Source organism: Neurospora hispaniola (genome assembly GCF_033458365.1).
Source record: "Neurospora hispaniola strain FGSC 10403 chromosome Unknown B0T23scaffold_8, whole genome shotgun sequence".
Taxonomy (NCBI): Eukaryota; Fungi; Ascomycota; class Sordariomycetes; order Sordariales; family Sordariaceae; genus Neurospora; species Neurospora hispaniola.
The window spans coordinates 520083-546936 of record NW_026944413.1 but is presented as its reverse complement, the minus strand read 5'-3'; the positions used below and the strand labels follow the sequence as shown (position 1 = coordinate 546936).

General features: G+C 49.7%; 6 protein-coding genes across 6 annotated transcripts; 4 read left to right on the top strand and 2 right to left on the bottom strand.

Annotated features, from left to right (window-relative positions):
- Window positions 1-4297: 4297 nt before the first annotated feature.
- B0T23DRAFT_324569 (uncharacterized protein) lies at window positions 4298-6133 on the top strand (the record flags this gene model as incomplete). The annotated part of the gene is made up of 4 exons (XM_062835438.1): window positions 4298-4356; window positions 4444-4648; window positions 4736-5440; window positions 5516-6133. 4 exons carry the CDS (start codon window positions 4298-4300, stop codon window positions 6131-6133), a joined length of 1587 nt encoding a protein of 528 aa, XP_062689039.1.
- Window positions 6134-7201: 1068 nt separating this feature from the next.
- B0T23DRAFT_226348 (fatty acid/sphingolipid desaturase) lies at window positions 7202-9472 on the top strand. Its single transcript, XM_062833811.1, has 2 exons — window positions 7202-7545; window positions 7674-9472. The coding sequence occupies exons 1-2, from the start codon at window positions 7286-7288 to the stop codon at window positions 9289-9291; spliced, it is 1878 nt and encodes a 625-aa protein (XP_062689038.1). The 5' UTR covers window positions 7202-7285; the 3' UTR covers window positions 9292-9472.
- Window positions 9473-10850: 1378 nt separating this feature from the next.
- On the top strand, window positions 10851-14831 carry B0T23DRAFT_387695 (ARM repeat-containing protein). The gene is made up of 8 exons (XM_062837698.1): window positions 10851-11138; window positions 11314-11476; window positions 11541-11711; window positions 11778-13385; window positions 13437-13555; window positions 13605-13684; window positions 13744-13903; window positions 14078-14831. The coding sequence occupies exons 1-8, from the start codon at window positions 11071-11073 to the stop codon at window positions 14442-14444; spliced, it is 2736 nt and encodes a 911-aa protein (XP_062689036.1). The 5' UTR covers window positions 10851-11070; the 3' UTR covers window positions 14445-14831.
- B0T23DRAFT_324234 (uncharacterized protein) lies at window positions 14592-14753 on the top strand (the record flags this gene model as incomplete). Its single annotated transcript, XM_062835410.1, has 1 exon — window positions 14592-14753. The coding sequence occupies one exon, from the start codon at window positions 14592-14594 to the stop codon at window positions 14751-14753; it is 162 nt and encodes a 53-aa protein (XP_062689037.1).
- B0T23DRAFT_387690 (uncharacterized protein) lies at window positions 14832-16391 on the bottom strand. The gene has a single exon (XM_062837697.1). It carries the CDS (start codon window positions 15925-15927, stop codon window positions 14854-14856), a length of 1074 nt encoding a protein of 357 aa, XP_062689035.1. The 5' UTR covers window positions 15928-16391; the 3' UTR covers window positions 14832-14853.
- Window positions 16392-23313: 6922 nt separating this feature from the next.
- On the bottom strand, window positions 23314-24568 carry B0T23DRAFT_398895 (uncharacterized protein; the record flags this gene model as incomplete). Its single annotated transcript, XM_062838385.1, has 2 exons — window positions 23314-24393; window positions 24491-24568. The coding sequence occupies 2 exons, from the start codon at window positions 24566-24568 to the stop codon at window positions 23314-23316; spliced, it is 1158 nt and encodes a 385-aa protein (XP_062689034.1).
- Between the last annotated feature and the right edge of the window lie 2286 nt (window positions 24569-26854).

Below are 26854 nucleotides of genomic sequence, written 5' to 3'. Positions count from 1 at the left end.
TCGAAATAATATTTATATAATTCTTCGGGGGAGAGATTCAATAAATTGACTTCTTTATTATTATTATTATTAATATCGATAGTATAAGAGGCGGCGCCCTAATAATTGGATTTATAAAAGTCGTTAGGATTAAAGGATTTATACTAAATTTCGGAGGGAAGTAATTTACCGTCCTTGGGCGTATACTTCCTTAGTATATTGGGGTTAAAGTAGATATAGTGTAATTGCGTGGTTTCAGTATTATTACAAGCTATTATAATGAGTGTAATAGTGATTAGTAACCTGGTCGGTAATTAGTTTAATTCTTCTTCGGAGGTCCTTTTGTAAAAAGGCGGGGGGATTTTAATATACTGAGTGTTTGATCGTTAATAAACCCTATTATTAATTTTAGTTATTAATCATTACGTTACTATATTGTAGTTTTTTCTTCTTTAAATTTCTTTTTATTAGGTAGAATATTTAATATTATCCCTAGTAGAGAGATGAGTTATAAATAGTATAAAAGTATGTAACGGGTAAGGTATTGCTATAGCGTTATTAATATTTAATATAGAATTTACGATTAAAGAGTAAAATAAAAGGTAAGAGTTGTGCGTATAGTTGGTGGTGGGAGATATGCTCCCCGAACCAGGTCCACTGCGGCCTACTCTTCCTTATCTAATCTATAATTAATCCCAGCCATTGCATCCGACCGTGTATTCCAGTACAGTGGTTCTGCCACGGTATGACCCGTCTGACTGGGCTATAACAAGAAGGATATAAATTAATTACTATAATAAATTAAGAAGGAGGGGAAAAATATAGAATATTAAATTTAATTAAGGAAGGTTAATTTAATAATAAAGGGAGGAAGAGGGAAAGGAGGGGAATTAATTTACAATATAGGGATTTGTAAGCAAATAGGGTAATCTAGTACTAGCTATACAAATTACCCTTCGAATTGGTTAAATCTAATAAAATCGTATATATCGAACTATAAATTCAAATCACTGGATTACCCCTTAGAGTACCAAAGTATATAAAAAATCCATCTTTTTTAAAAACTCGATTCTAGTATTTAAATTCAAAATTTCTAGTAATATTTATTATATTAATCAACTTTAGTGTAATTTTAATTCCCGTATCCCCACCGAATTAAAAAATCTTAAAATTATTTACGACTATTATTAAAGCGTGCTTCAACTATGCAGAGGAGGTGGATGACTTTCACAGTCTGGGGGTTAGGGACCTACATCCACCGGAGCGGCCTATTGAAGGACGGTTCGTCTATAGTCAGGTCTTCGTATAATAGTTTCCTATACTCTTATTGGCTTAATACGTAGTACGGCCCTACAATTGGTTAGGGCGTCTTGCCCCGCTACGTTCTTATTGGTTAATTTGTGGATAGTATTAATGATAGTCCGCGCTAGAATACACTGGGTCCTTCCGTTTCTAAAATCCGTCACTATATCGCCTATTAATAAGGTTATCGTCGTCGTCTCTACATCCCGTCATGGAAGCCATCCCAATGAAGCAATATAACGAAGTAATAAAGTAATAAAGCAATAAAGTAATAAAGCAATATAGTATTATAGAGCAATTGGGTAAGGACGGCTATAGCCGTCTGAATAAGGAACGGTACAAGAGATGGAGATTCCCACGCTTCAACGAATACAGCGGGCGTTGCTTGAACTAGGGATCCAACATCGCATCGGTGTTTGAAAACTATTTTATTTCCTATAAATCTACTTCAAAATTAATATAAATATATTATATTGATTCGACTTAAATTAGCGATTAAAATAGTATATTTTTTATATATATACGATTTTCTTAAGTAGTTTTATTTGAATATAGAAACAAAGTATTAAAAAAATGAAATATAAAAATCTAGGGTCTAACCTCCTTCCCGCTCCCTCCCGCCTATATTCTACTAATAAATATATCTTCAAACTTACTACAATTTAAAATTAATAAAATTAAAATAAATACCAGTTTTTAAATAGAAACTTCCTCCTCCAACATCGCTATTAACCCTCCTCTTTAATAATCGAAAGTATACTTCCTTCTTTTTATTAAATATTTTTATAAAGCGGCGCGCCTTTTTATCAAATTCCTTCTATTTACGAAACGCTAACTTAGTAATATTATTATTAACTTTATCCTCCTATTCTTTATAAAAGAAATTAAGCGCCTTATTAAACTATTCGTTATATAATGGGAGAGGAGGGGCAAATTTATATAAAATTTCCCTTAATACTTCGGTTAATATATATAACTTATTAGCAATAGTCTCGCTAGGCGTCTTCCTCCTCTTCTTTTTAGGATCTTTATTAAAAGTAGTAACCTTCCTCTTATTATTATTACGAATGTAGATAAATATAAAAAAATCCTTATTATTATTATCCTAATTGTTGTTAATATATAGATTAATTAACTATATTTCCCTTAAAAGAAGTAACGCGCCTAATATTTTAGCGTACTAACTAGTAGTACCCTAATTATTTACGAACGCTTCTTCTATAAACTTGCAATATAGGAGGGATTTATTCTTAAATTGGCTAACCTCTTTATTCTTCTATTAATTATAATTAGTACCCAAAGTTCAAATCCCTACCCGGTACATACTAATTAATATAATATACTAACTTTAATAAATAAATTCTATATTTTGTTAAATATAATTGTAGTACTAATATTGAAATTAAATTTAAACCCTAATTAAGAATAATTCTTTAAAGTTAATTAAATATACTATTTACAATAAAATTAATCTATTTTATTACGGATCTAGTTATTATTTGGCCTATTACCGAACTGTTCGATTATATCCCTAATAAGATTATTATATATTTAATCCTTATAACTATTCTAATTAGTTACCCTAATATTAACTACCTCCTTTAAGAGGGTAAATAAATAAACTTCCTAATTATAGTCTTATAATTAATTTTTAGTAATAATACGGTTCTTTTTACTATTACTAGATTTAGACTGTAATTAGTTAGAAGACTAGCTAGAAGGGGGGGATTGATTAGTAGTAAATTAATTATAAGAAAATAGGGCGTACTAATTAGAAGGGAGCTAATTGGACTAGGACTAATTAGGCTAGGATTAATTAGATTATAATAGTAATTGAGACCCTATAGTCTAGGATTCTCCCTCTATCACAAGGCGAACTTAGCTATTACTTATTTGAGTATAAAAACAAGTAGGTTTCGTTCCTTAAAAGATAAAATAGGGGTAATTATAGAAGGTAATTATAATAGAGATAATTGAGGTTATTACTAGTTACAATAATACTATGGGTTATATACCTACTCAAATACGATAGATTCCAAATTCCCAGTATTTCGAATAGGTTCTATAAATGCCTTCGTAAAGTGGGCTACCGCCAGTCTATTACTGACTCAGCTAGATTTACTAGGCTGGTTACGAGCGGTCTGTGCACTGGCACGTAAATCCATTTACTGGAACCCTTATTTACTGGCATTTACTGAATTGCCGAACACGCCCTTATGCTTCTCCAATTCGGCAGCTGGGCAAGCTGGGGTTATTTGGCGTTGACGGGCGGAGTAAAGAGGGGAGCAAAGAGGGGATCGCGCCAAGGAGCAAGAGGAATGTCAAACACAAGCTGTCAGAAAAATGGCTACATAGCGGGAGTGCAGAAGATGTCAAAATTTTGGAGTCAGCTGCTGCACGCGCAAGTTCGTCTTGACCAATCACAGGACGCATCAAGGCCAGTACCGTACGTATTTGGGGACGGGTTTCTTCGACGAAGCAGTCAGGGCGGCAGCAGCGACAGTGAGACAGCGAAGAGCGCGCTGCCCGTCCCGCCTAACACTGGCATCATAGTACTGTTACTTACTGTAGCACACTAATAACACAATCAGGCAGTACCTACCTATTTAGTGTAGTGTACGCGAGGTTAGAGGTACCTACTACCTAGTATAGGTAGGTAGTGGTGTTCCTAGAGGTACTCCGCTCCGTCCTACCTACTCCGCTCTGCGCTGTCTCGAGCGGGCCAACTTGGGGACGGGCACGGTGGAAAGCGGGTGCCCTTTGAGCGATGTGAGCCTCTGACGGGCTGGCAACCCGAACAAGTGGGACTGGACATTTTTCGCTTGCCGTGAATAGCTTCCGCCTCGAATCCCAACAATTGTCTCTCCCGCGGCGTTTTGCAGTTCAGTACACACTTTCGACGTCTCACCATCGCATCGCATTCCCTGCTTCCCCGGGCATCTCTCTGCAGTGCGCTCGTTCCTTCGAATTTTCCCTGTTTCCATTTCTGGTTTTTCATTCAGCACATACTTTGACCATGCTGTCCCAAAGATTAATAGGCCGTGCTGCCGTCCGGTCCGCCTTCAAGCCCTCGGGGTAAGCTCACTGTCCCGGTTGCCGGCGGATGCCCGACACACTGTTTTCTCATGCGCGTACTGAGGCTGACCTGACGACCACATACAGGCTCCCTGTCGTCGTTTCTCCCAGGTTGAGGAGGACCTATGCGACCGAGTCTGGTCTGTTTGCCAACATCAAGAGCTGGTTCTCGTCAAAGGATTCTGGTCGGCTGACTGTTGATGTGCCCGTAGAGGAGAAGGATCTCGTCATCATTGGAGGTGGTGTCGCTGGCTATGTTGCTGCCATCAAGGCCGGCCAGGAGGGTCTCAAGGTGCGTCGCATCGCGAATCAACTACACCGCAACACCGACGAATGACGACAATATCTGACTGCTATCTCCCATGTTGCCTGGAAATAGGTCGCCTGTATCGAGAAGCGCGGCACCCTCGGCGGTACCTGCCTGAACGTCGGCTGCATTCCCTCCAAGTCGCTCCTCAACAACTCCCATCTCTACCATCAGATCCTCCACGACTCGAAACACCGCGGTATCGAGGTCGGCGATGTCAAGCTCAACCTCGCCCAGCTTATGAAGGCCAAGGAACAGTCCGTCAGCGGTCTCACCAAAGGTGTCGAGTTCCTTCTGAAGAAGAACGGCGTCGAGTACATCAAGGGTGCCGGCGCCTTCGCCGATGAGCACACCATCAACGTCAAGCTCAACGACGGCGGCGAGACCTCCGTTAAGGGCAAGAATATCCTTATCGCCACTGGCTCCGAGGTCACCCCCTTCCCCGGCCTCGAAATCGACGAGAAGCGCGTCATCAGCAGCACTGGCGCCATTGCTCTTGAGAAGGTCCCGGAGAAGATGCTCGTCATCGGTGGTGGCATCATTGGTCTCGAAATGGCCTCTGTGTGGTCCCGTCTCGGCGCCCAGGTCACCGTCATCGAGTTTCTCGACCAGATTGGCGGCCCCGGCATGGACCTTGAGGTTGCCAAGTCCATCCAGAAGATCCTGAAGAAGCAGGGCATCAACTTCAAGACCGGCACCAAGGTCGTTTCCGGTGACAAGACTGGCGAGACCGTCAAGCTCGAGGTCGACTCCGCCAAGGGCGGCAAGCCCGAGACTGTGAGTGGCTTATGATACCCTGCAGGCTATCTGTTCGTTGTCGTGATTTTCAAAGCTGACATTGTTCGAACACAGCTCGAGGGTGACGTTGTTCTTGTCGCTATTGGCCGCCGTCCCTACACCGAGGGTCTCGGCCTTGAGAACATTGGACTCGAGAAGGATGAGCGCGGCCGTGTCATCATCGACTCCGAGTACCGCACCAAGATCCCCCACATTCGCTGCGTTGGTGATGTCACCTTCGGCCCCATGCTTGCTCACAAGGCTGAGGAGGAGGCCGTTGCTGTCGTCGAGTACATCAAGAAGGGTTACGGCCATGTCAACTACGGCTGCATTCCTTCGGTCATGTACACCTTCCCCGAGGTTGCCTGGGTTGGCCAGTCCGAGCAGGAACTCAAGAAGGCTGGTGTTCCCTACCGCGTCGGTACCTTCCCCTTCAGCGCCAACTCCCGTGCCAAGACCAACCTTGACACTGAGGGCATGGTTAAGATGATCGCCGACCCCGAGACCGACCGGATTCTCGGTGTCCACATCATCGGTCCCAACGCCGGTGAGATGATTGCTGAGGGTACCCTTGCCCTCGAGTATGGCGCTTCCAGCGAGGACATTGCCCGCACCTGCCACGCTCACCCTACCCTCGCCGAGGCTTTCAAGGAGGCGGCCATGGCCACTCACTCAAAGGCCATCCACTTCTAAGCAGCTGGAGCGTTTTGGCGTTGAATGGCTCTAAGCACGGAAAATTGTGCTGTCTGGATTTCTAGCATTGGGAGTATGGAAAGAGGATGGGAGGAGGTGTGTACTTGTACTGTAGTCACGGGCTTTCCCTCAAGGGTTTAATAGGGGGTTTTCACATGACATGCCAAATAGACGCCGCTTGTTGGTTGGACAAGGGCTATTTGGCCTTGCGGGTCCTGGTTGGGCTCGAGACTCGATGAATACACGAGATTTTAAAAGATACAGAAAAGCTACCTTGGTAGCCAAATGGGAAGGCAGGAAGGCTGCTGGCTATTCTATGTTAACATTGCCGAGTTATCAGAAGGCTGTGGGTTTTGGATGATTCTTGTCTGTTCTCCATGCCGGTGCAACTGCTTCTTAGTCCGAGTAGCAGTATCCATCATTGCCGGTCTTTAACTGCGTTCTGGTGTTGATGTGTATTCTTGTGTACAGGGCATGTTGCTTGGCATGACGTTATTTGTTTGATAAGCCATCGACCAGGGACCCTAACCCTCTGAATATCCTTTGGACCCTTTGTTCTGTTCTTCCCCTATGTTTCAATGACATGCAGGCAGTTGTGACCCTGAACACCCAGGGTCCAAAGACGTCGTTGGCGATCAGCAATGTGGTTTAATTTCAGACGCAAAAGTTGGAGTGGCAAGAACCCTTGCGTGACATCTGGTATTGTATGACCCCTATGTGGTGCAGCAAACGCCAAGCGGGATGGCCTGGAGCTGGCAAGCTGGGTTGGAGACGCGCCTTTGTGGACAGCGGTGAGGTTTCCACTCGGTCAACCCCTCCAGTAGGAATGATCTTATCCAATGTCACGTCGTCCCATGCCCGTTGTTTCGGGTAGTCATGTCCACTGCCCAGGAACAGCGCCCGCATCAGAATCGACGTATCGAACCACTCACCAACCTCTGTGGCCCTATCCGTCCCACCTTCAACGACCACCCACCTACTAGTATCAACACCTTGGATTTCTATCAAAACTGACCTTGGGTTTCCTGAACTGTTGCGAGGACAACACCACAACCTTTCCCTGTCCACAGACGGCGGGTGTTTTGTTCCACCCAGTAGCGAATCCCTCTATCTTTTTCGTTCAAGACACAACAGTCTTGCGCAAAGACAACAATGGCTTCTAAACCCCCACCACCATCACGCGCCGCTGCCGAAGATACCGCAACGGCTCAGCAGTCGACAGTTAAAACAGCAGAGCGGACGTATCCCTTCATTTCCCGCCGTGAGATCGAGGCCTTGATTTCTGAAGGTCGCCATATCATCATTGTCGATCAATATGTCCTGAAGGTTGACGCTTGGGTCAAGTATCACCCCGGTGGTGACAAGGCCATCAAGCACATGATTGGGAGGGATGCTACCGATGAAGTAAACGGGTGCGTACAAAACACAATATCATGCACCAACCGCGACAGTCTGGATCCAGTCCGGTGTATAGTTATCGGGCCCCGGTGAAGAAGAAGATGCTGACTTCATAGCGTGTACTTTTTTGGAATCACTACAGGTTACATTCCCCAGAAGCAAGAGCTCAGATGAACAGGTACAGAGTGGGTAGGATACCAGGGAGATGGAAGAATTTCTTGCCGCCGATACAAGGAGGCAAGTTCAGGCCAAGAGGAGAAGAAGGTGAAGAATGGGAGGAGGAGTCCCCAGAAATAAGGGCCAGAGCTGCGAACTACGATGAGGACACTAGCTTCGGATCGTCATCATTTGCGAGTCAGGCTGCCTCTACTGAATCCGAGAGCTCACGGACCCCTTCGCCCGCCCCTTCCCCGGTCTTTGATGATGGAGAATCGGCGCCGGAATTGAACCAACTCCGCGCCCGTTCTAACGCCCGGTCAAAGTCGGCCGTAAGCCGATCCGATTCCTTCACCTCGATTTCCTCCATTGAGGATGAGAAGGCCAGTGCCAAGGGCGCCGATGATGGCCCTAGGGATGGCATGGCCCATCTCGACGCTCTAACAAGGCAAGAGATCAGGCTCGATCTCGACAAGTACCCTCCGCTCGATGAGGGAACGCAAGACACCGTCATCCGAAAGTATCGTGAACTCAACGAGCGCATCAAGGCCGAAGGACTCTATGACTGCAACTATGTTGCTTACGCCATCGAAGGATTCCGCTATACTCTCCTCTTCTGCGGGTGTCTTCTGTTCCTAAAATGGGGTTGGTACGTTCCTAGTGCGTTCTGTCTCGGCTCTTTCTGGCACCAGCTAGTCTTCACTGCCCATGACGCCGGGCACATGGGCATCACGCACCATTTCCATGTCGATACTGTCATCGGCATCATCATTGCCGACTTCATCGGTGGTCTCAGTCTAGGTTGGTGGAAGCGCAACCACAACGTTCACCATATCATCACCAACAGCCCTGAGCACGATCCGGACATAGAACACCTCCCCTTCTTCGCCATTTCCCATCGTTTCTTCACTAATCTGCGGTCCACATACTATGACCGTGTCATGGAGTACGACATCTTTGCCAAATTCTTCGTCTCCCTCCAGCACTACCTCTACTACATCGTCATGATGTTCGCCCGCCTGAACCTCTACCGTCTCTCGTGGGAGTACTTGCTCAAGGGCCAGGCACCCAAGCACGGTCCTGCCTGGTGGCACCGGCATCTCGAGCTTGTCGGTCAGGTCTTCTTCTGGTACTGGTTCGGTTATGGGATCATGTACAAGGCAATCGATGGTAACTGGAACCGCTTTGTTTTTTTCATGATCTCCCACGCGGTCACCAGCCCGTTGCACGTGCAGATCACTCTGTCACACTTCGCCATGTCCACCTCTGATCTGGGCCCTCATGAGTCCTTCCCGCAGCGCATGCTGCGCACCACCATGGACGTCGACTGCCCCGAGTGGCTTGACTTTTTCCACGGCGGCCTCCAGTTCCAGGCCATTCACCACTTGTACCCGCGCATTCCTAGACATAACCTTCGCAAGACGCAGAAGCTAGTCCAAGACTTCTGTAACGATGTTGGAATCCCTTATGCGCTGTACGGATTTGTGGAAGGCAACAAACACGTCATCGGGAGGCTAGCCGATGTGGCTAGGCAGGCAGCTATCTTGAGGAAGTGCCAGCAGACTATTGTTGATGGCAGCATCGGACATTCTCATGCTCACTGATTGTGACGCTTTCGAATGAGGGAAATGTAGTGCACATGGAAATTTTATAAAAGGAGGGGATGGTCACAGGCGAGGGACGAGATAAGGTAGATGGGCTACATGGGCTACAATGGCCCACAATTCTGGATTGAAGACAGAGCCACGCTGTGTTCAGTATATTTTCTTTTTTTGTTCTTTGGCCAAAAAAAGAAAAATGTAAGAAAAATCGGTATTCGGGTTATGCATACCTATACTTTCCTTGAGCAGGCAGTTTTGCACGTACGTCTTAGAGCCAGGCCATTCAGAGATATCACTACGTCTGGTCTGACTGTGAATCAAACTATAAACGACACTCTGGGAGCTTTCCGGGGGTGTCCTTGTGATTAGTTTCGACCAACCGGACGGAAGCATGTAGTTAGCAACTGACCTGTCATATGAACTGTGTACAACGGTTGTTGACGATCAAGTCCAGAAGTCCAGATTAACGGAACAGGAGCTTGAATGAAGGTGTGGATGATGGATGAACGGGATGCTTGGAGCAGCACAATGACGAGGTAAGAGAATATGAAGGTGACACGAAGCAGTAAACATTCGGGAGGTGTAACAAGAGACAAACACATGTGTCTCTTCGGCATATACGTAAACAAGAAAGAATGGAATAGCCGAATAAGGTAGAGACGTCGAGAATAGAGACACGGCCAGTGGAAAACATGACCGTCACGTTATAGAAGCAGTTGGATGGTGATCAAGCAGTCTTGCGGCCGGGGCAAGAGGCAAATAGAAACTCGATTCTGGTAGTCTCATTCACTCAGCCTGCCTACTTCTACAGACCCACATTAAAGCTTGGCGCTGTCCGCCCCTCTTCCTTTTTATAATCTTCTCTTCCTTTGAGAAGGCCTGTTTTGAGAGACTAGGTAAGTTCTACCCCGTTAGAAGAACCAAACTGATAGTAAGCTACCTAGGTAGGCAGTCTTCTGATACATAGCTCAAATTGACATTTACCCACGTGCTCAAGGTAAACAGCACGACCAAGAGCTTCCAGTGTACGGCCCGTTTCGAGCACGTTGGAAGGCGGTTACGGTACTGCTAGTACTAGTCTTTGCAGACAGTTTGGACGGTAAGAAAGGCTGGCGCTTCGGTAGCTCGGGTAGGTACAGGTACTAGGTAACTTGGCTACACCATAGTAGGCAGGACAAGCTGTTCAGGCTGCGCGTCAGTCACCACCACCAAGCAGCCTGACGCCCTCTCCATCATCCACATCCCGCATCCCATGTCCCATCGAGGCCAAAGTTTGGGAAAGCGTTTGCAGATCGCCGCATTCACATCACCTTATAACCGTGCATTGGATCTGCATCAGAATAACCACTTCGCGTCTTGTTTTTCACATTATCATATTGCCAGATTACCTACCTAGAGGCTCCAAGGCTCCATCCGGCGCCGCAACACCATTCAACCTTATCCAGCATCGCGTGCTAGGCGGTCGAGGGCGTACACGATACATACGACAAAGGCAAAAGCATAGATCGTATGTCGGACCGAGTTGGTGACAGGTTGGACTAGCACGGCAGCGCCTATCTATGACATATAGCCACTTACTATAGAGGTACGCTGCTTAAAACCCCGTCGGCCTTCCCTGACCATTGTTATCCGTCAACCACCGACGCACACAGTCAACGTAAGCGTCCTCTCCTGTCCTGTCTCGGTCGCTAACGGGCTTGGAGCGGTGCCATAGTAGCATGTGCTTGATTCCCCAGGCCTGTTAGATTGATCAACAAGAGCACGCCCGACAAGACCTGAGCCATGGACCTGAACATTCAGCGCTTTCTCAATGACAAGCTATATGACAAGCGCAAGATCGGGGCACTCGAGTATGTCTTTTTTTCCTCCCCTTCTTCATCACCGCTTTCCTCCACTTTGCCAATCCTGTGGATTGATATGGCCTTGGCTCCCGGATCCGCAGGCCAGTCTTCTCACGGCATTGACCTTTTCGTGGATGCCCTTCATCGGTCGAGATCCTAGACTTACACAAGCTCGCTCTTCCAGCCTGGAGCGTACCATTCGTGAGCTGATTGCCGCCAAGGACTACGCCAAAATCGAAGCCATCCTCGACCAGCTTTGCAATGACTACGCATATGCTGTTCATCAGCCTCATGCACGCAACGGTGGCTTGATAGGCCTGGCTGCCGCCGCAATAGCACTCGGCCCAGTATGTTAACGTCTTTTCCCGTCTTGATATCAAATTGCCCCTTTCCCTTACTCACTCTTCCAAGCAGGAGCTTCCCAAGTACCTCGAGGTTATTGTTCCCCCCGTTCTAGCTTGCTTCACGGACCAGGATGCTCGGGTAAGATATTATGCCTGTGAGGCTATGTACAACATAGCCAAGGTGGCCAAGGGTGAAATTCTGGTCTACTTCAATTATATTTTCGATGCCCTCTGCAAAGTAAGTAACATTCCATTCGTCTATTCTTCCGCGCCATGTTACTCACACGTTTACCACGGCGCCTAGTTGGGCGCCGACTCTGAACTCTCTGTCAAAAATGGTGCCGAGCTTTTAGATCGCCTAGTCAAAGATATCGTTTCCGAATCGGCCGCGACCTATGTTTCGGTGCTGGAGCAGCCTCAGGAGTTCGACGGAGACGATAAGAACGTCAATGACGAACAGTTGGACTTGCCCACTGCATTTTCCTTGAAACGATTCATCCCCCTGCTGCGGGAGCGCATCTTCGCCCTGAACCCCTTTAGCAGAACCTTCCTGGTTGGCTGGATTACTCTGCTCGACTCAATCCCTGACCTTGAGCTCGTCACCTACCTGCCAGAATTCCTCGGTGGACTTTTGCGTTTTCTCAGTGACTCCAACCGAGACGTTCATGTTGCTACCCAGGCTTGCCTGGACAAGTTCCTGGCTGAAATCAAACGCATCGCTCAAGTCAAGAAGGGGATAACCGAGAGCAAGAGGTCTAAAGATGCAGCAAGGCAAAGCAGAAAGGACTCCATCGGTAGCGGCGGTGGCCGCTCCCTTGAGGATGGGGACGAGGTCGACTCCATAACGGCAAACGAGGAGGACGACGATGTGAGCAGCGAAGATGACTGGGTCCCCGGACAGGACGTGCAAATCAACTACAAGGCCATCCTGGAGATACTAACCGCCACTCTCGATTCGCCCCTAGGTATGTCTACCTCTCACCCTCGGACCAATCGCCAGAAGAATCTGATAGATGTTCCAGAAGAGGACGGACTTCTAGAATCGCTACGCTGGATCGTCGAATTCCTCGATATCTGCCCGGAAGAAGTATTGCCATTTACGCCCAAGATACTGGCGCACTTACTGCCGGCTATGGCTAGCGGTGTTGAGTCTATTCGCCAAGCCGCCGCCAGAGTCAATAACTCGCTGATGGACTATGTGGTTTCTCTTTCTGACGAAGCAGATCTCGTATCCGCCCCGCCGGCTCCTAGTGAGCAGCTGAACGGAAACGCGAGCAATCGGGCGTCTTTGTCTAGTTCACGAGACCTCGACCTCCGCAGTCCGACACCAGCTCAGGGAAGGCAAAACGAACGCGCCCCTACCCCCGCAGTCGCATCTCAGGCAACACCTCAGGCAATACCTCAAGCTGACCTCGACTACGTTGCTGCCGTAAACTCGCTGACACTGTTGTTCCTGAACGATCACGAGGCTACCCGTGTTGCTGCTTTGACATGGTTGATCATGCTGCACCGAAAAGCACCCAGAAAAGTGTTGGCTTTCAACGACGGGACTTTCCCAGCCTTGCTCAAGACCCTGTCCGATCCTGCGGAAGCAGTCGTTACCAAGGACTTGCAGCTTCTCTCGCAAATTTCGAGAAACAGTGAAGACGATTATTTCTCCAACTTCATGGTTAACCTACTGCAGTTATTCTCGACCGACAGGAAGCTTCTAGAGACGAGAGGCAACCTAATAATCCGTCAACTTTGCACAAGCCTCAGCGCCGAGCGGATCTACAGAACATTGGCTGATTGCATTGAAAAGGAGGAGGACGTCGAGTTCGCGAGCATAATGGTGCAAAACCTTAACAACAACCTCATCACTGCGCCTGAATTAGCGGAGTTGCGAAAGCGGCTCAGGAACCTTGAAACTAAGGTATGGCACTATGAGCGCTCTTTCTAAAGGCAAGGTACTCACAACTTGTAGGATGGCCAAACATTCTTTGTAGCGCTTTTCCGATCATGGTGTTACAATGCAGTGGCAACTTTCTCGCTCTGCCTGCTGGCACAGGCCTACGAACAGGCTTATAATCTCTTACAGATATTGTGTGTATTCCCCTAGCTCCTCGAGTATACGCTGCTAACTATTCGACAGTGCCGAGCTCGAGATGACGGTCAATATGCTCATCCAGATCGACAAGCTGGTTCAACTACTGGAGTCGCCGGTTTTCACTTGTACCTTACCTTCCAGATCCCACCCTTACACGCATTGACAGCTGGCTAACAGTGACCAGATCTTCGTTTGCAACTACTCGAGCCGGAAAAGTACCCACACTTGTATAAGTGTCTCTACGGGCTTCTGATGCTTTTACCGCAATCCTCGGCCTTTGCGGCCCTAAAAAATCGCCTCAACAGCGTCAGCTCTATCGGCTATCTTCACATTGCGCCTAGACCGTATGTCAACTCTGCCACAGGGAATGGTGTTAGCGGAGGAGGCGCCCATTTGTCTCATTCGCGACATGGCTCAGTCGCCGAGGCGTTTGCCGGCTCCCCTTCTTCACCACCCTTAGCGTCCCCAAACCGTAAAAGCACTTCAGGAATCGATGCTCACATGTTGTTGACCCGCAGCACTGCTACTACGCCAAGTGCGTCCACCTTTGACCGCCCCAATCGACTTAAGGGTCGAGACGACAGCATCATCCGCTGGAATGAATTGCTAGAGAAGTTCCGATCAGTCCAGGAACGTGCCAGGCGCCTTCAACGAGGAGATGAAGACGACGCGTCATCAGCGTTGAGTGATCTTAAGATAGGAGGAGGCGAGACTGCAATGGATGCCAAGGGCACTGGGAGGGAAGGGACAGGAGGGCGAGCGCCTCCTGTTCCGGCCAAGGATCTGCCCGCGGCGGCGCCTCCAGCAAAAACCCGAACGCTTGGAAGGCCTTTTGGGAGACTCGGAGGGGCAGTGGCAGGTCGAGGCAAGCGAGCCCAGCAGTGAATGCCTTTGAATTTGATGTTCTGATCTGTTGGTTTCACACGCTTCTTGGTCTTCGTGGCTTCGGCATGCATGCGTCCTTTCGTCGAGTTTGTCTCTGGCGCTCGGCCATTTCATTGCATTTGATAACAGCTGACAAGAGCAGACACCATGCATGCGTGTAATGTAATGGTACCCCCCGACGACGATGCGGACATGGAAACAACGAATTGGAAAGATTACGAAAGTGAGCCTGACGTGATTACAGAAGAGAAGATGGGCTCTGGTCAGTCTGAGAGGCAAGAACAAGAAAGGGGTAGTACGAATGTTTGAGACAGGTTCACGGGCATATTGCATTATGGAGGGTGAAGAGCGTTGTCGATACTCAATAAAACTAAACGAAAAAGCCAAAGACCATGCCATTCTCCTGCGGTTACTGTCGCTGTCGCGAGTTTCCCGTCGTTCCCTTAGTGCCGGTCTCTTTTTGCGGCGATAATCCCCCTTCGACCAATCCCTCGAATGCCTCATCCCTCCTGCTCGTCAATGACCTCAACCCCTCCCTCAGCAGCTCCAATGCCCGTCTCGCTTGCTCTATATCAGGCGGCAACCCTTGAAACGCCCGGACCTTCACGTCCAATTCGTGCTTTCGCCTCAATAACTCCAAATAAGCCTCCTGCTCCCTCCGTACTTGCTCAACCGTCACCATGCCTCTTCCCTCCTCCTCACCACCACTACCACCACCATCACCCCCAACAACAGCATCCGCCAAGTTCGCCACCTTCTCCTTCAACTGCGGTAATGTCTGTCCCGCCAACATTCTGATGCGTCGCTGCACTTCCAGGTTTTCCTTGGCCAATCCCGCAGCTGGGCTGCAGCCGGGGTGCCTACGGAGCCGAACGAGTAGCTTCTCGATGGAGGCTGTGGCGCCGGTGATGTGCGAGCTGAGCAGATCCAGGCGCTGTCGGGCCTGTTCGAGATTGTTGAGCTCGGTTGATAGGGAGAGGAAAGAGGATGCGAGGTGGATGGGGTCGCCTTGGGGGATTGGGAGGGAGAGGGTTTGGGAGAGGTGAGAGAGGGAGGTTAGGGATTCTTGGCCGGCAGGTGTAAGGGAGGCGGAGAGCAAGGAGAAGATGGATTGTTTTGCTTCTTGGTACGTTAGTGACGCTGAGGGAGAGGGAAAGGAGGGGGTGATGTCGTCTTGGGCTTGGGCAGCGGTTCGGTCCAGAGATGTGGCGTTGCTGGTGTTCAGCTTCACCTGAGTGGCAGATTCCAGGTCGGCGATCTGCTGGCGCGGATCGTCGGCAGCTTCGTTGGCGGTGGCTAGGGCGAGGAGTGCCTTCAGCGTTTCGGGGTTTCGCTCGAAGGATGGCACTTTGAGATGTAGCGGGGCATATTTGGCATGAAGCCAGGAGTCGACGTAGGACCAGTCCTTGGCGGCGGAGGCGGCGGCGCGGGCAACGGAGGGGGAAAAAATCACGGGCGCGGAGGGTGGCAGGTGGGAGGACATGGTCAGGATGGTTGTGTGTATACGTAGCAAGTATTCCTTTCTCTTTTCCGGAATCCGGGAGGGAGGGTTGGCTTGGTTTCTGTTCTTTTGTTATTCTCTCCTTGTTTTCTTCGAGGGCGTGTTTGTTCTGTTGAGGAGGTGTGCGCCCCTTCACAGGCAGTTCGTCTCTTCCTTCTGTTGGACCGTGTTTACAGCAACGTTCGGTGTCTTGTCTCGAACTGTCCGCCGCGGAATTATCAGTCCGGTTAACTGTGTCTCGAGGGCCTTCCCACCTCCGTATGTACTTCTTTCCCCGTTTGTACAGGTTTGCTTCACCAGTGGAAACCGTAGGAGCAACAATGGCCATGCAGCGAGCGAGACAGGTTGAGTTGTCTGACACGTACAATATCATGGAAGTAAAAAAATGCCCACTGTAAGAGACCATTCGAAGGTACATATGCTTACCTACCTCTATGTAGTTATACTACGTGTAAAGGTAGATATTTATTTAGCCCCTCTCAATCGCTTGGGAAGGTCCCACTCCTCATACAGTTTAGCGCCTATCCACAGTAGTTGCTACCTACTTAGTCGTGGTTGCGCTACCCGTGCGTTGTCTCATTGGTCAATATTGTGCAAGTAAACAAGAGCTGCGCTGGCCACGCAGGGCCCACTGTCGCAACGCGCTTTCACTACCTAGACTACACTGCAGGGAGCGCTGTACCGCACCTGAACGTGAAATGTTCGTAAATCTAGTACCACCCGCCAATGCCATGCCATACCATGTCCCCAAGTTGTGGTTTTTTCAACCCCCATCGGTTCTTCTAATTTTTTAAGTCATTTTTTTACTTCCTTTTTTATTTCTTTCTTTCAACACCCTGCTTACATCTTGTCTTTCTTTCACCAGTGAGAGCGCGTCCGGCTGCTTTTGATAGCTGAGTTGTGACAAGCAGCAGCCAAATAACGAAGAACCACCACAGCACCTCGACCATCATCACTACGACCACCGCCACAACGACGACAAGCAGACAATCTATGAGGAATACATACCCAGCAGAGAACACGACATTGCTACCTAGGGCCTGCCGCCATAATGGTCCAGCCGGGCGTCGAGGGCCTGGGTACGCCGCGCACCGCCGTCGGTGACGCGACTTTTCTCGACCGCCAACCCGACTTCGACTTGTCCCAAGAGCTCTCCTTCCACTCGCCCTCCAAAGATGCAAACATTGCCCAGCAACTCCGGAATGGCAACCGGCCGAGCCTGTCGACACCACGGGGTACCCGCGCTCCCTTCACGAACCGGCGCAATGTCCAAGCCAACGGCAACACCAACGTGGGCGGTCCAGAATTCACACCCCTCCTCAAATCAGCCACGAGAAACAGTGCAAGGCGCCTGCCCGGCAAGGAGAACGGCCGGACGACACCGAATTTTCTGGAGAGGATCGACGAGGATATCACGCCGTTGCCCAAGCTCAACACCTCGGTTTACAGCTCCCATACACCTTTACCCAACGATGCGACCGTTTCCAGTACAGAAGTGACGACACCCATCACCATAAGGCGGCGAGGTGGCACCAAGGGTCCTCTCGACGACGGCAATCAACTGTCACTGCGTGAGCAAGAGAACGTGGTCAACAAGATTGAAAAGGAAAACTTTGGGTTGAAGCTCAAGATTCACTTCCTAGAAGAGGCGCTTCGGAAGGCAGGACCTGGCTTCAGCGAGGCTGCGCTCAAGGAGAATACGGAGCTCAAGGTTGACAAGGTTACCATGCAGCGAGAACTGCAGCGTTACAAAAAGACCCTTAGCACGGCGGAGAAGGACCTCGAGAAGTATCGAGCCCAGATGATGGAAATGCAAGAGAAGGCGGCCAAGAAATTTTCAGATGGGAACCAGCGTGCCGAACTGGACCGCTTGCGCCAGTTGGTGGAGGAGAAGGAAGCCGAGATACGGCGCCTTCAGCAACTGCTCGAGCAGGGCCAGGGCGAGAACGAAAAACTTGAGGAGCTACAGGAGCACATTGAGGAAGAGGCAGAGGAGTTGAGGGACAAGGCCGCTGAGTTTGAAGAACAACTAAAAGAGGCTCAGGTGCGAATCGCCGAATTGGAGGACAAGGCAGCCTCTAGCGACGTGCTACGGGAAGCCCAGGAAACCATCGAGGATCTTCAGCACGATGTTAGGCGTCTCGAGCAGCAGTTGGACGACATGAAGGACAAGGCGGAGGAGGCCATTTCACAGAAGGACAGGGCGGAGGCGGACCTGCAAGAGCTGCAGAATGAGATGGCGAACAAGTCGGTCATTACCAAGGGCCTTTCGCGGCAGGTTGAGGAAAAGGTTGCCCGCCTACAAAGCGAACTGGAGACTGCTCGGCAAGAATGTGTGACGGTAGCACAACAGCGCGATGCGCAATCCGCCCAGGTTGAGAACCTCAAGTCGACCCTTCGCCAAGTGCAGCAGGAGCGGCAGTCACTCGAGCAAACCCGCGCATCCATGGCAGCTAGGCTGGAACGAGGGCAGGCGCAACTCGATCAGCTTTCCAGCGAAAAGCAACTTTTGCAGGAGCGTCACGATGCCATGGCAAATGAGTCCGCCTCTTTGCGACGCGAAATGTCCGGATTGCAGACTGCAGTCTCAGCGCTCGAACTTAATATGGAACGCGAACGGCAGAATGCGCTGAATATCGAACAGAACATCCGGGCACAGTACAAAGACGAGATGGACCGTCTAAACAACCATGCCCTCAGTGTCGAACAGAATCTTCGGGCTCAGTACGCCGAGGAGATGAAGCGACTGAACAACGAAATCTCGGATCTCCAGGCCGAGTGCCGCGAAAAGGATAATCTGTACGATAACGACAGTGAGAAGTGGGAAGCTGAGCGTCGAAAACTCGAAGCGGAATTGAACAGGGCCCAGGAGCGGGCTTCTGGCCTCCAAGTGTCACTTGATCAGCTGCGGCAGACGGAAGGGAACCTGTCCAACAAGGAGGCAAGGCTGCAGCACGCTCTTCAGCTGGAAAATGAGCGGCACAAGAGAGAAGAGGCACTGATGAGCCGGCAAATCCAAGAACTGCAACAGAACCTTCAATCTCGTCAAGCAATGCTCGAGGACCTCCGAAAGGAAATGCGCCAAGTGCAAGACCAACATCGCCAGACCCAGCTGGATTATCAAGCGCAAACGGACAAGATTGCGGCGTTGGAGGATGAAGTAGAGGTTCTGCAAGCTGCTGTGGATGAGGAGTCTGAGAGAGCTGGCCAGGACCTCGAAAAACTACAAGAGGAATGCATGGATCTGAAACGGAAACTTGCCTCTGCCCAGGCCACATCGAGTGCTGCCAGAGCTTCGATGAATACCTCGAATTCCAATGCTCCGACGTACAATGAAAGTCAAGCGAGTCTAAGACTTCAGCTGGCGGATGCCAACGAGAATCTAGCCCGCATCATGAAAGAGCAGAAAATGCTACAAGAGCGGTACAACAATCTTGATGCCGAGGCGCGCTCACTGAGGATAAACCTATCCCACGCCACGGCAGAGCGTGACGAATTAGAGGCGGAGCTTCAACAGCATAGGGACCAAGGTCCTGACCAGGACACATTCCAACTTGACCAGGAGAAGCTTAACTTGCGCTCTGCGAAGACAAGGTTGGATAATGAAATCCGTAGGTTAAGAGAAGAAAATCGGTCCCTGCTTGAGCGACAGCGCTCGATGCAGAAATCGCTCGAAGAAGAGATTGAGAAGGCGTCTGCCGAAGAAGAGCGCCTCAACCAGGAAATTCTTCAGCTCCAAGCCAAGGTTCGCGATTCGTCATCGTCTGCGCCGGGAGAGCTGGTGACAGCTCGTCGAACTATTCGCGAACTCGAGCGCCGCATTGCAGAGCTTGAGACACAGCAGGCCACTTCTTCTCTGTTCCCTAATCTTGGCGGAGCTGAAGGCAATCATGAAATCTCCCTCCTGCAACGCGACCTCACTGCTGCAAGGAAGAAGGAGATTGAGCTTCTTCAACGCGAGGCCGCCCAAAAGGAGACTATCAAGTTGCTCAAGCGACAGATCGCTGATCTGGAGCGCAGAGTCCATGAAGCGACAATCAGCAAGCTTGCAGTGTCTCCTTTGTCCTCCCATGGCGGCGACTCCGCCCAAAAGAATGAGATCTCGGAACTTCGGCAGCAATTGACCACAGCACATCAGTCTATTTACGACTTGAAGACAGCTCTCCGCGAAGCCGAGCGCAAGGTCAGTACCTCAGCGGACGAACTTCAAAGACAATATGAAGACCTCGAAGATGAGAAGATGGAACTGGAGCAGCTTCTTGATGAGGCGCAAATTGCCGCTGAAGAGGCTCAACGGGCACATGAACAGGCCCTCAAAAAGTACAAGCAGCGGAGCGAGAAGTACAAGAGCGAACGCGATGGCCTCGTGGCGGCTTCCCTCGAGGACCAAAAGCGGCGGGCTAACAAGCTCGGCAAACACCACCCAGCTGATCTCGACAATAGCCTCTTAAGCGATGTCTCCATGTCTCTCGGCGAGCGTCGCGACCTGCACAACATGCTGAAGGAGTCACAGCTCGCTGCTGATAAGCTTGATCGCGAGGTGAGGGAGCACCGTGAGGCACTAGAGGAGATGATGGCTATAGAGGTTTCCTTGCGCAAAAAGCTCGAGCGGGCGAGAAGCGAGCGAGCTGCATACAGGGCTAGCGCAGAGAAGCTACATCGAGACGTCAAGACACTTACATACGAAAAGGAAAAGGCTGTCAGGGAGGCTGAAGTGGTGGTCAACGAAGCTGTTAAGGAGATCGCAAAGGCTAAGGGTCACGACCCAAAGGCACTGGTATATACCCCCAAGGCTAAAATTGCTGATGGGACGTTTGACACGGATACGGAAGCCATCATCCGCGCGGCCGAGGCGGCGGAAAGGAGGCACGAGAAGGAGATCAGGGGACTGGTTATGCAAATGGAGTGGATGAAGGCATGCTGGGATCGCGAAGCAAGGTTGAGAAAGGATGCAGCGTTTGCCAAGAGGTATCTGACGTTGGAGGTTCAAATTCGCGATGCTTGGTATGTCACTTTTCCCCCCTCCCCTCCTGTCCTGTTCGATGCATGAAACATTAAACTAACCTCACCACCCCCCTTCCTACCCCTTAACACAGCAACAAGGCAGATCTAGCAATCATCAACCGGATTCGCGCCGAACTAGGAGCCAACAACAACCCCTCTTCCCGCAAGGCCCTCGGTCAACTCTCTTCCATCAAAAAGACCCAACAGCAACACGGCCTCCTCACACCCCCGCGAGTTCGAAGAAACAGCAACCAAGGCCGCGCCCTGGAAAACTCCTCAAGATGGCACTTACGGCCGTCCGATTCGTTGTCCGGATGCGAATCGAGGCCAAGAAGTTTGCAGAAAACGACAAAGTGCGCCAGCGCCTTGCCGATTGTGTGGAGCAGATGGAGCGCGAAGATCGAATCCGTCAAATGCGCGATCAGTGGAGGGCGAAGCGGGCCGGGCCCTTAGGTTCTTCGAGTGGTGGTGGAGGTGATGGCAAGGGCGGCGGTCATCATGGCCATGGTCATGACCATGACATTATTGGGAAGGGAAAAGGGAAGCAGAAGAGTAGTGGTGGTAGCAGCAAAAGGGATCTCCTAATGATGAGGGGGGCTGCTATCTGATCGTGGTCATGACAACGTACTCCAATCACCGAATCACTGGGTTTGATGTTAGTTGAAGGGAAAGGATAAGAGAAGAAACGTCAGCACCTACAGAAAGTTCATGGAAAGGCCTTGGTAGACAAAGAGGAGTTTGGTTATGGGAGACATCACGGCGTCATGGTTATGGAATAGTAACAGCAATGCATGACAAGGACTTCTTTGAGTGACACCCCTCTGACTTAATTTACGTATATCCTGTTGGCTGCTGTTTGTTAGGTCTCACGGCGGTCTTTCTTGTTGATTGTGTGAATATCCTGGCATCTCTCTTGTTTTGCCTCTCGCCGTCTATCCTTTCTCTTTTCATTTGTACCTGCTAAGTTGATAGGGGATGTTTATACTTAGTACATGTGCAGGGGGCAATGGCCAGCGTCTTTGAGATGTCTGATTGACATCGGAACTGTATAGTGACCTAGGCGGCATGCGCTGGATTGACAGACCCCTCGGCCTTCGTCTTAAGATGCAGATGCGGACCCAAAGGCCTTATAGTCCAACTGTCGTGAGGACCAGCTATACATAACCCACCAACTCACCTCACAGGCGCTATTAGGGTTTTCTCTTTTCTCCTAGTTTTGGCCTATCGACTTGACTGCCAATCAATCACCAAATCTGCATGGATAGATGCATGATGGCCGCGCCTCAATATCAACTTTCACGCGTTGTCCCTGACTTTTTTTTTTTTTTTTTTTTCTTTTTTTTTTTCTTTTTTTTTTCTTTTTTTTTCGTGTACAATTAAACGAGGGGTGTACTGACGTAAAGGGAACACAAACGAGGCAGGTCAAAGCTGCTGGTGTATAGAAGCAGACGTGATGGGAGAGAAGCAACAATTCTTGTTTAAACTGGGCCAGTATTCTAATTTCAGCTCTACAAAACCGTACCCCTACTTGTTTCGTGTGCCCAATATGTTCGTCACACGTTCAATGACGCCGCGGTGGAATTGTGTGCCCTTTGCGATTATTCCGACACCGCACACCCTAAGAAGAAGACTCGGTATTTTGACTTTCAATTTCCCAGCGCTTTCGTACCTCATAATTTCGTCGCCCCTTTCAACCATGATTTTCAGTCCGAAAACCCAAATTCGACACCACTGGCGAACAAGCCAGCAGAAGAAGAAAAGCAAGAAAACAGGTATGGTAAAAAAAAGGTACCCAACACCAATGGTGTAAACAAACAACTCCATACAATTTTGCACCTTTTTTTTTTCTTGGTCGGTCATAATGAAGCATCCGCTAGGGTTACGAATCCCCTTTGTCCTCTTCATCGGCCCTTATCCAGCCTATGTCAATCGATGTCGCCTTCCAGCTTTGCGGCCCTTTGGGGTTCCTTACGACCACTGACGGAGGTGAGAAAGGACTGGTGAAGAGGACTATGAAGAGTCTAGGCCATGAAAACGATACAAAAACTCCGAAGCTCCAGGCAAAACTCAGACCAGGACCTGCAAGTTTTTCAGGTCTCAATAATAACAGTGTAAGAAATACCAAAAAAAAGAAGAAAAAAGTCGAGAAAGGGAAGCACTCGCTGGCGCGCCCAACAGGTATCGTAGCGAACCGACAAAGGAGGACGGACTATGCTACTACGAGGGTAGATGACCCAACATGTGACGTAATGGTATTTTTCCTGAATAAAAAAAAAAAAAGGGGGGGGGGGGGGGGGGGTATTGGACCTTAGCAAAAAACAAACCAAGAGAAGACCAAATAAAAAAAATAAAAAATCGTAAACATCAAGACTGTTCATCAAACGTGAGATGCCTCCGTGAAACGCTAAGCGGCGTCTTCCAAGGCTTCTGCGCCGGACTAGGCGTCATGTGAACGAAATCAGAAAAGTCGAAGCCAAGGCCAGGAGTATTGGGGAACGGATTTCCGCCCCCAGGTGTGGTCATCATGGACGAGGGCAACGCCAACCTGTTGCTGCTCAGAAGGCCCAAGTGCTTGGGTGGTGGGGTTGATGGCGGCTCCATCAGGAAGTGGTGGTTGTGGGTAACATGATTGTTACTGTCGAATCGTCTCTTGGTCGGACGGGCAGGAGATGGCGAGGCTGCCAGATATAGAAGTAAATCCGCACCCTCCTCGTTTGTCTTTTCTTGGGTTTGCTGGCCTCCCATCGACGTATTGGTCCCCAGAGGCCTTCGAATGGTGGGCAAGGGTGGCTTGTTTTCCTTCTTTCTTCCGCCGAGAACATTGCGAGTGCGCATCGGCGGCGTCCTTGGCGGCGATACCCGCACGTGAGAGCGTGCAAACGAGTGTACGGGGGGATCGTCTTCATCGTCTGAGGGATTGGCACCGTAGCCAGGCGAGGCCAGAACATTGGTCATTTGTCTCGAGGTATCAAACAAGGCCACGTTGGGGCCTGTTGAGGTAGTAAAATGCCGTTGTCGCTGGGGTTTCATGGGCGATGACTGAGTCAAGTCGTGGTGGTCTTTCCACGATGAGTGGCTGCCATACGTGAAAGAACGGTGAGCGGTGGGTGACTGGCGGAACCTCTTGCTCGGACTCGACATGTTTGGGTCGTACTCGAAGGATGCCAGATACGAGCGCTTGCGATGACCCGAGCTGCCGTTGCTGGATCCGATGGCATCAGAGAAGACGGGAGCCTTAAGTGGTGAGCTCATCAGGGCTCGCGTAGGGTATGGAAGATCGGAAGCGCTGGAGGAGGAGTCGGACAAGATATCACCATCGAGGAGCCTGCTTCGACGCAGCTCCTTTTCGAATCTGGGCTCGATACTGTCGAGGGTAAGGTCTTCGAGGCCATGTTTTGTCTTGAACTGAGCTAGGGCAAGGCGGTTCTGAAGTCTTCTGACCATCTGACGGGAAAGAACGGTTACCAACTAGCCTGCTTGGAGCTTGTCATGCGGTGGAAAGCAAGGATGGAAGAGCGGAAGAAGTTGGACGACGACATACCCTACTGATTTCAACCCTCTTGAGCACCCTATCGGCCACGACCTCTATCTCATGCTGTTTCTTCGACGGCGACGACATGGTCCTCGAATCGGAAATGGCCATACACGATGCGGAGTGCCGTCTTTCGCGGAGAAGTGACGCTGCAGTGTTTGTTTGGCGAGCAATTGCAGGTGGGACTTTACAAAGAGATTGCAGGTCTGGGGATGATGGTCAGTGGTCCCTGGTGAGGGAGGACTGACTGGCGCCTAGCTCAACGCAATGGCAGGGCAGCTTAACACGGACACATGGAAGATGCAGGCAGGAGCTGTGCAACGCAACCGCACCAATCTGCCAGTGGTCTTAGTAAACGGCCTCAGTGGAGGATCCGGCGGGAGCTTGGTAAGAGAGTGCCTGGCGGACGTCGAAGGGTCGAGCGCGAGGTGCGAGATGATCGGTGGTGCCCTCTCGTGGCTGCCGCGAAGCTATGTCGTTTGCAATGGATAGATCGGAGAGCTGATGTCAAACTGATAGACTTGGGCCTTTACTTTCCCCCCAAAAGTGAAAGGTCTTGCATCAGTCTATCAGGGAGGCTGCGCCGAAAGAAGCGGGAAGTGAGGAATTTGGTTGTTGGTAGGCAAGGGATCAGTTCGATCCAATGTCCAGGCCAACAGCGTGATGGAAGGGAAGAGAACGAGACGGGACGGAGTTGTTTACCATCCATGTCAAGTTCAAGATTCGATACTCAGCTTGCATAATTGGTGCCCTGTGTCCGCCACCCCCATTGCCGAGTGGCCAGTGCGCTAGGCTCTTCCAGCTATGCCATGACCAATAGAGACTACCACTATATCTTTAAAAGCCGTACAAACAGATACAGAAAAGTGTAAAATGTTTCCAAGTACTTTCTACCTTTACTATTCTGATCATAGTCTCAGATGAAGGCTAGTTTTTTTATCTTAAGAGGTTCAAAGAGGTTTCAAGCTATGGCTGAAGAATTAACCTAACAGACTACCCAGTATTACATTGCATAGGGCTATCAACGGTAGATTAAGAAGTTAGGTGACCGAACACCAATCTAAGACTTACGTATATAAACTATGTGTCTTGGTAGATATCTCAGTCAGTGACATGACAGCTGAATGCTGTCTTGCTGTACCTCGGCTGCTTGAGAATTGTAAATTTTATGACGTACAGATTCAGGCCAGGACAATCGCCTCTGTAGTCTAAAGAGAAATATTCGAGTCATCTTTATCCGTAACAGGTTACATATCTCTCCATCATCATCGGACTGCCGCAACAACGTGGGAGACGCGTCCTGACACTCTCAGGTTGCACAATGAATGACTTGTGAAAGAGAGCTTAGGATAGGAACCGGAGAGGAGTATCCTTGAAGCAAAAAAAGGAAGATAAAAAGAACACCAGGGCCAGGACAAGGTAGCGGGTGAATGATAGAAATAGGAGTTGCGGATATGGCCAGTTATAAGAATCTGGAGGGCGCGGAGGCTGACGAAATGCTCCGGATCCCAGTATCAATTCTCGATGCGGACTGTCTGTGCTCGGCAGCCAGCTGGCCCTAGCTACACCTGCATTCCGTGCCCAATTTCCGGTCCGCAGTTGGCGCCCGAGCTGTTGCCGATCGGCCAGGCCTCAGCATGAAACGGAACCGCAACGGCGGAATTACGAGTCTCTTTGATGACCTGGATCAGATAGACTGGGGTTTGTTGAGGGACGGGCAAAGGTAAATTCCATAACAAGATATGGATGTTGTCTTTTTCTTTTCTCGGTTGTACGGATATAGAGTACAATGTCTCGAACCAAACTATCGTCAATATTTACGCCCTTTAAGGACCAAGACCAACACTGTCATGCCCAACCATACACATATATACTTGGGTAGGCGCGGCACAGGAACTCCTGATGCTTTGCAGTATACCCGGAGGTAGAGGTTTTCACGGTAGCCCGGATCCGTTTTCCTGCATGCTGCCTCTTGACCTCATGTACATAAAACGACTGGGTAGTGTACTACTCCAAAAACGGCCTGTGAGCCATGTATGTACACTACAGTCACTGGCTCTGATAGCCAAGACCCTAAAGCTTGGCACCTTTCTCGCGCGCGTACTCTAGTCGGTGTCGAGTTTGCTGAATACCATCACCCAACTACATTCCCGAGACGTCTTGATAGATATACTTTCGAACGCAAGAGGATATATCGTCACGCGGGAGCCTCCTGCCAGCCCCCTACACTCTCTAGAACTGACCTTGTTGTCTTACCTATCTTAAATACTAACGCCTAACCCTAAATCCTTCAGGCGGCCGAAATGACTCTGCTATTGGCCAGACGGGTTCCACACAGGCCGCTTAGAATTGCACACAGTTGCTTGAGCCAAG

Coding starts and splice junctions, on each gene's coding strand:
- B0T23DRAFT_226348 (XM_062833811.1), top strand. CDS start 7,286: ATGGCTTCTAAACCCCCACCACCATCACGCGCCGCTGCCGAAGATACC. Junction 7,546..7,673: donor GCTACCGATGAAGTAAACGG/GTGCGTACAAAA, acceptor GAATCACTACAG/GTTACATTCCCCAGAAGCAA.
- B0T23DRAFT_387695 (XM_062837698.1), top strand. CDS start 11,071: ATGGACCTGAACATTCAGCGCTTTCTCAATGACAAGCTATATGACAAG. Junction 13,556..13,604: donor TATAATCTCTTACAGATATT/GTGTGTATTCCC, acceptor ACTATTCGACAG/TGCCGAGCTCGAGATGACGG. Junction 13,685..13,743: donor GGAGTCGCCGGTTTTCACTT/GTACCTTACCTT, acceptor AACAGTGACCAG/ATCTTCGTTTGCAACTACTC.
- B0T23DRAFT_387690 (XM_062837697.1), bottom strand. CDS start 15,927: ATGTCCTCCCACCTGCCACCCTCCGCGCCCGTGATTTTTTCCCCCTCC.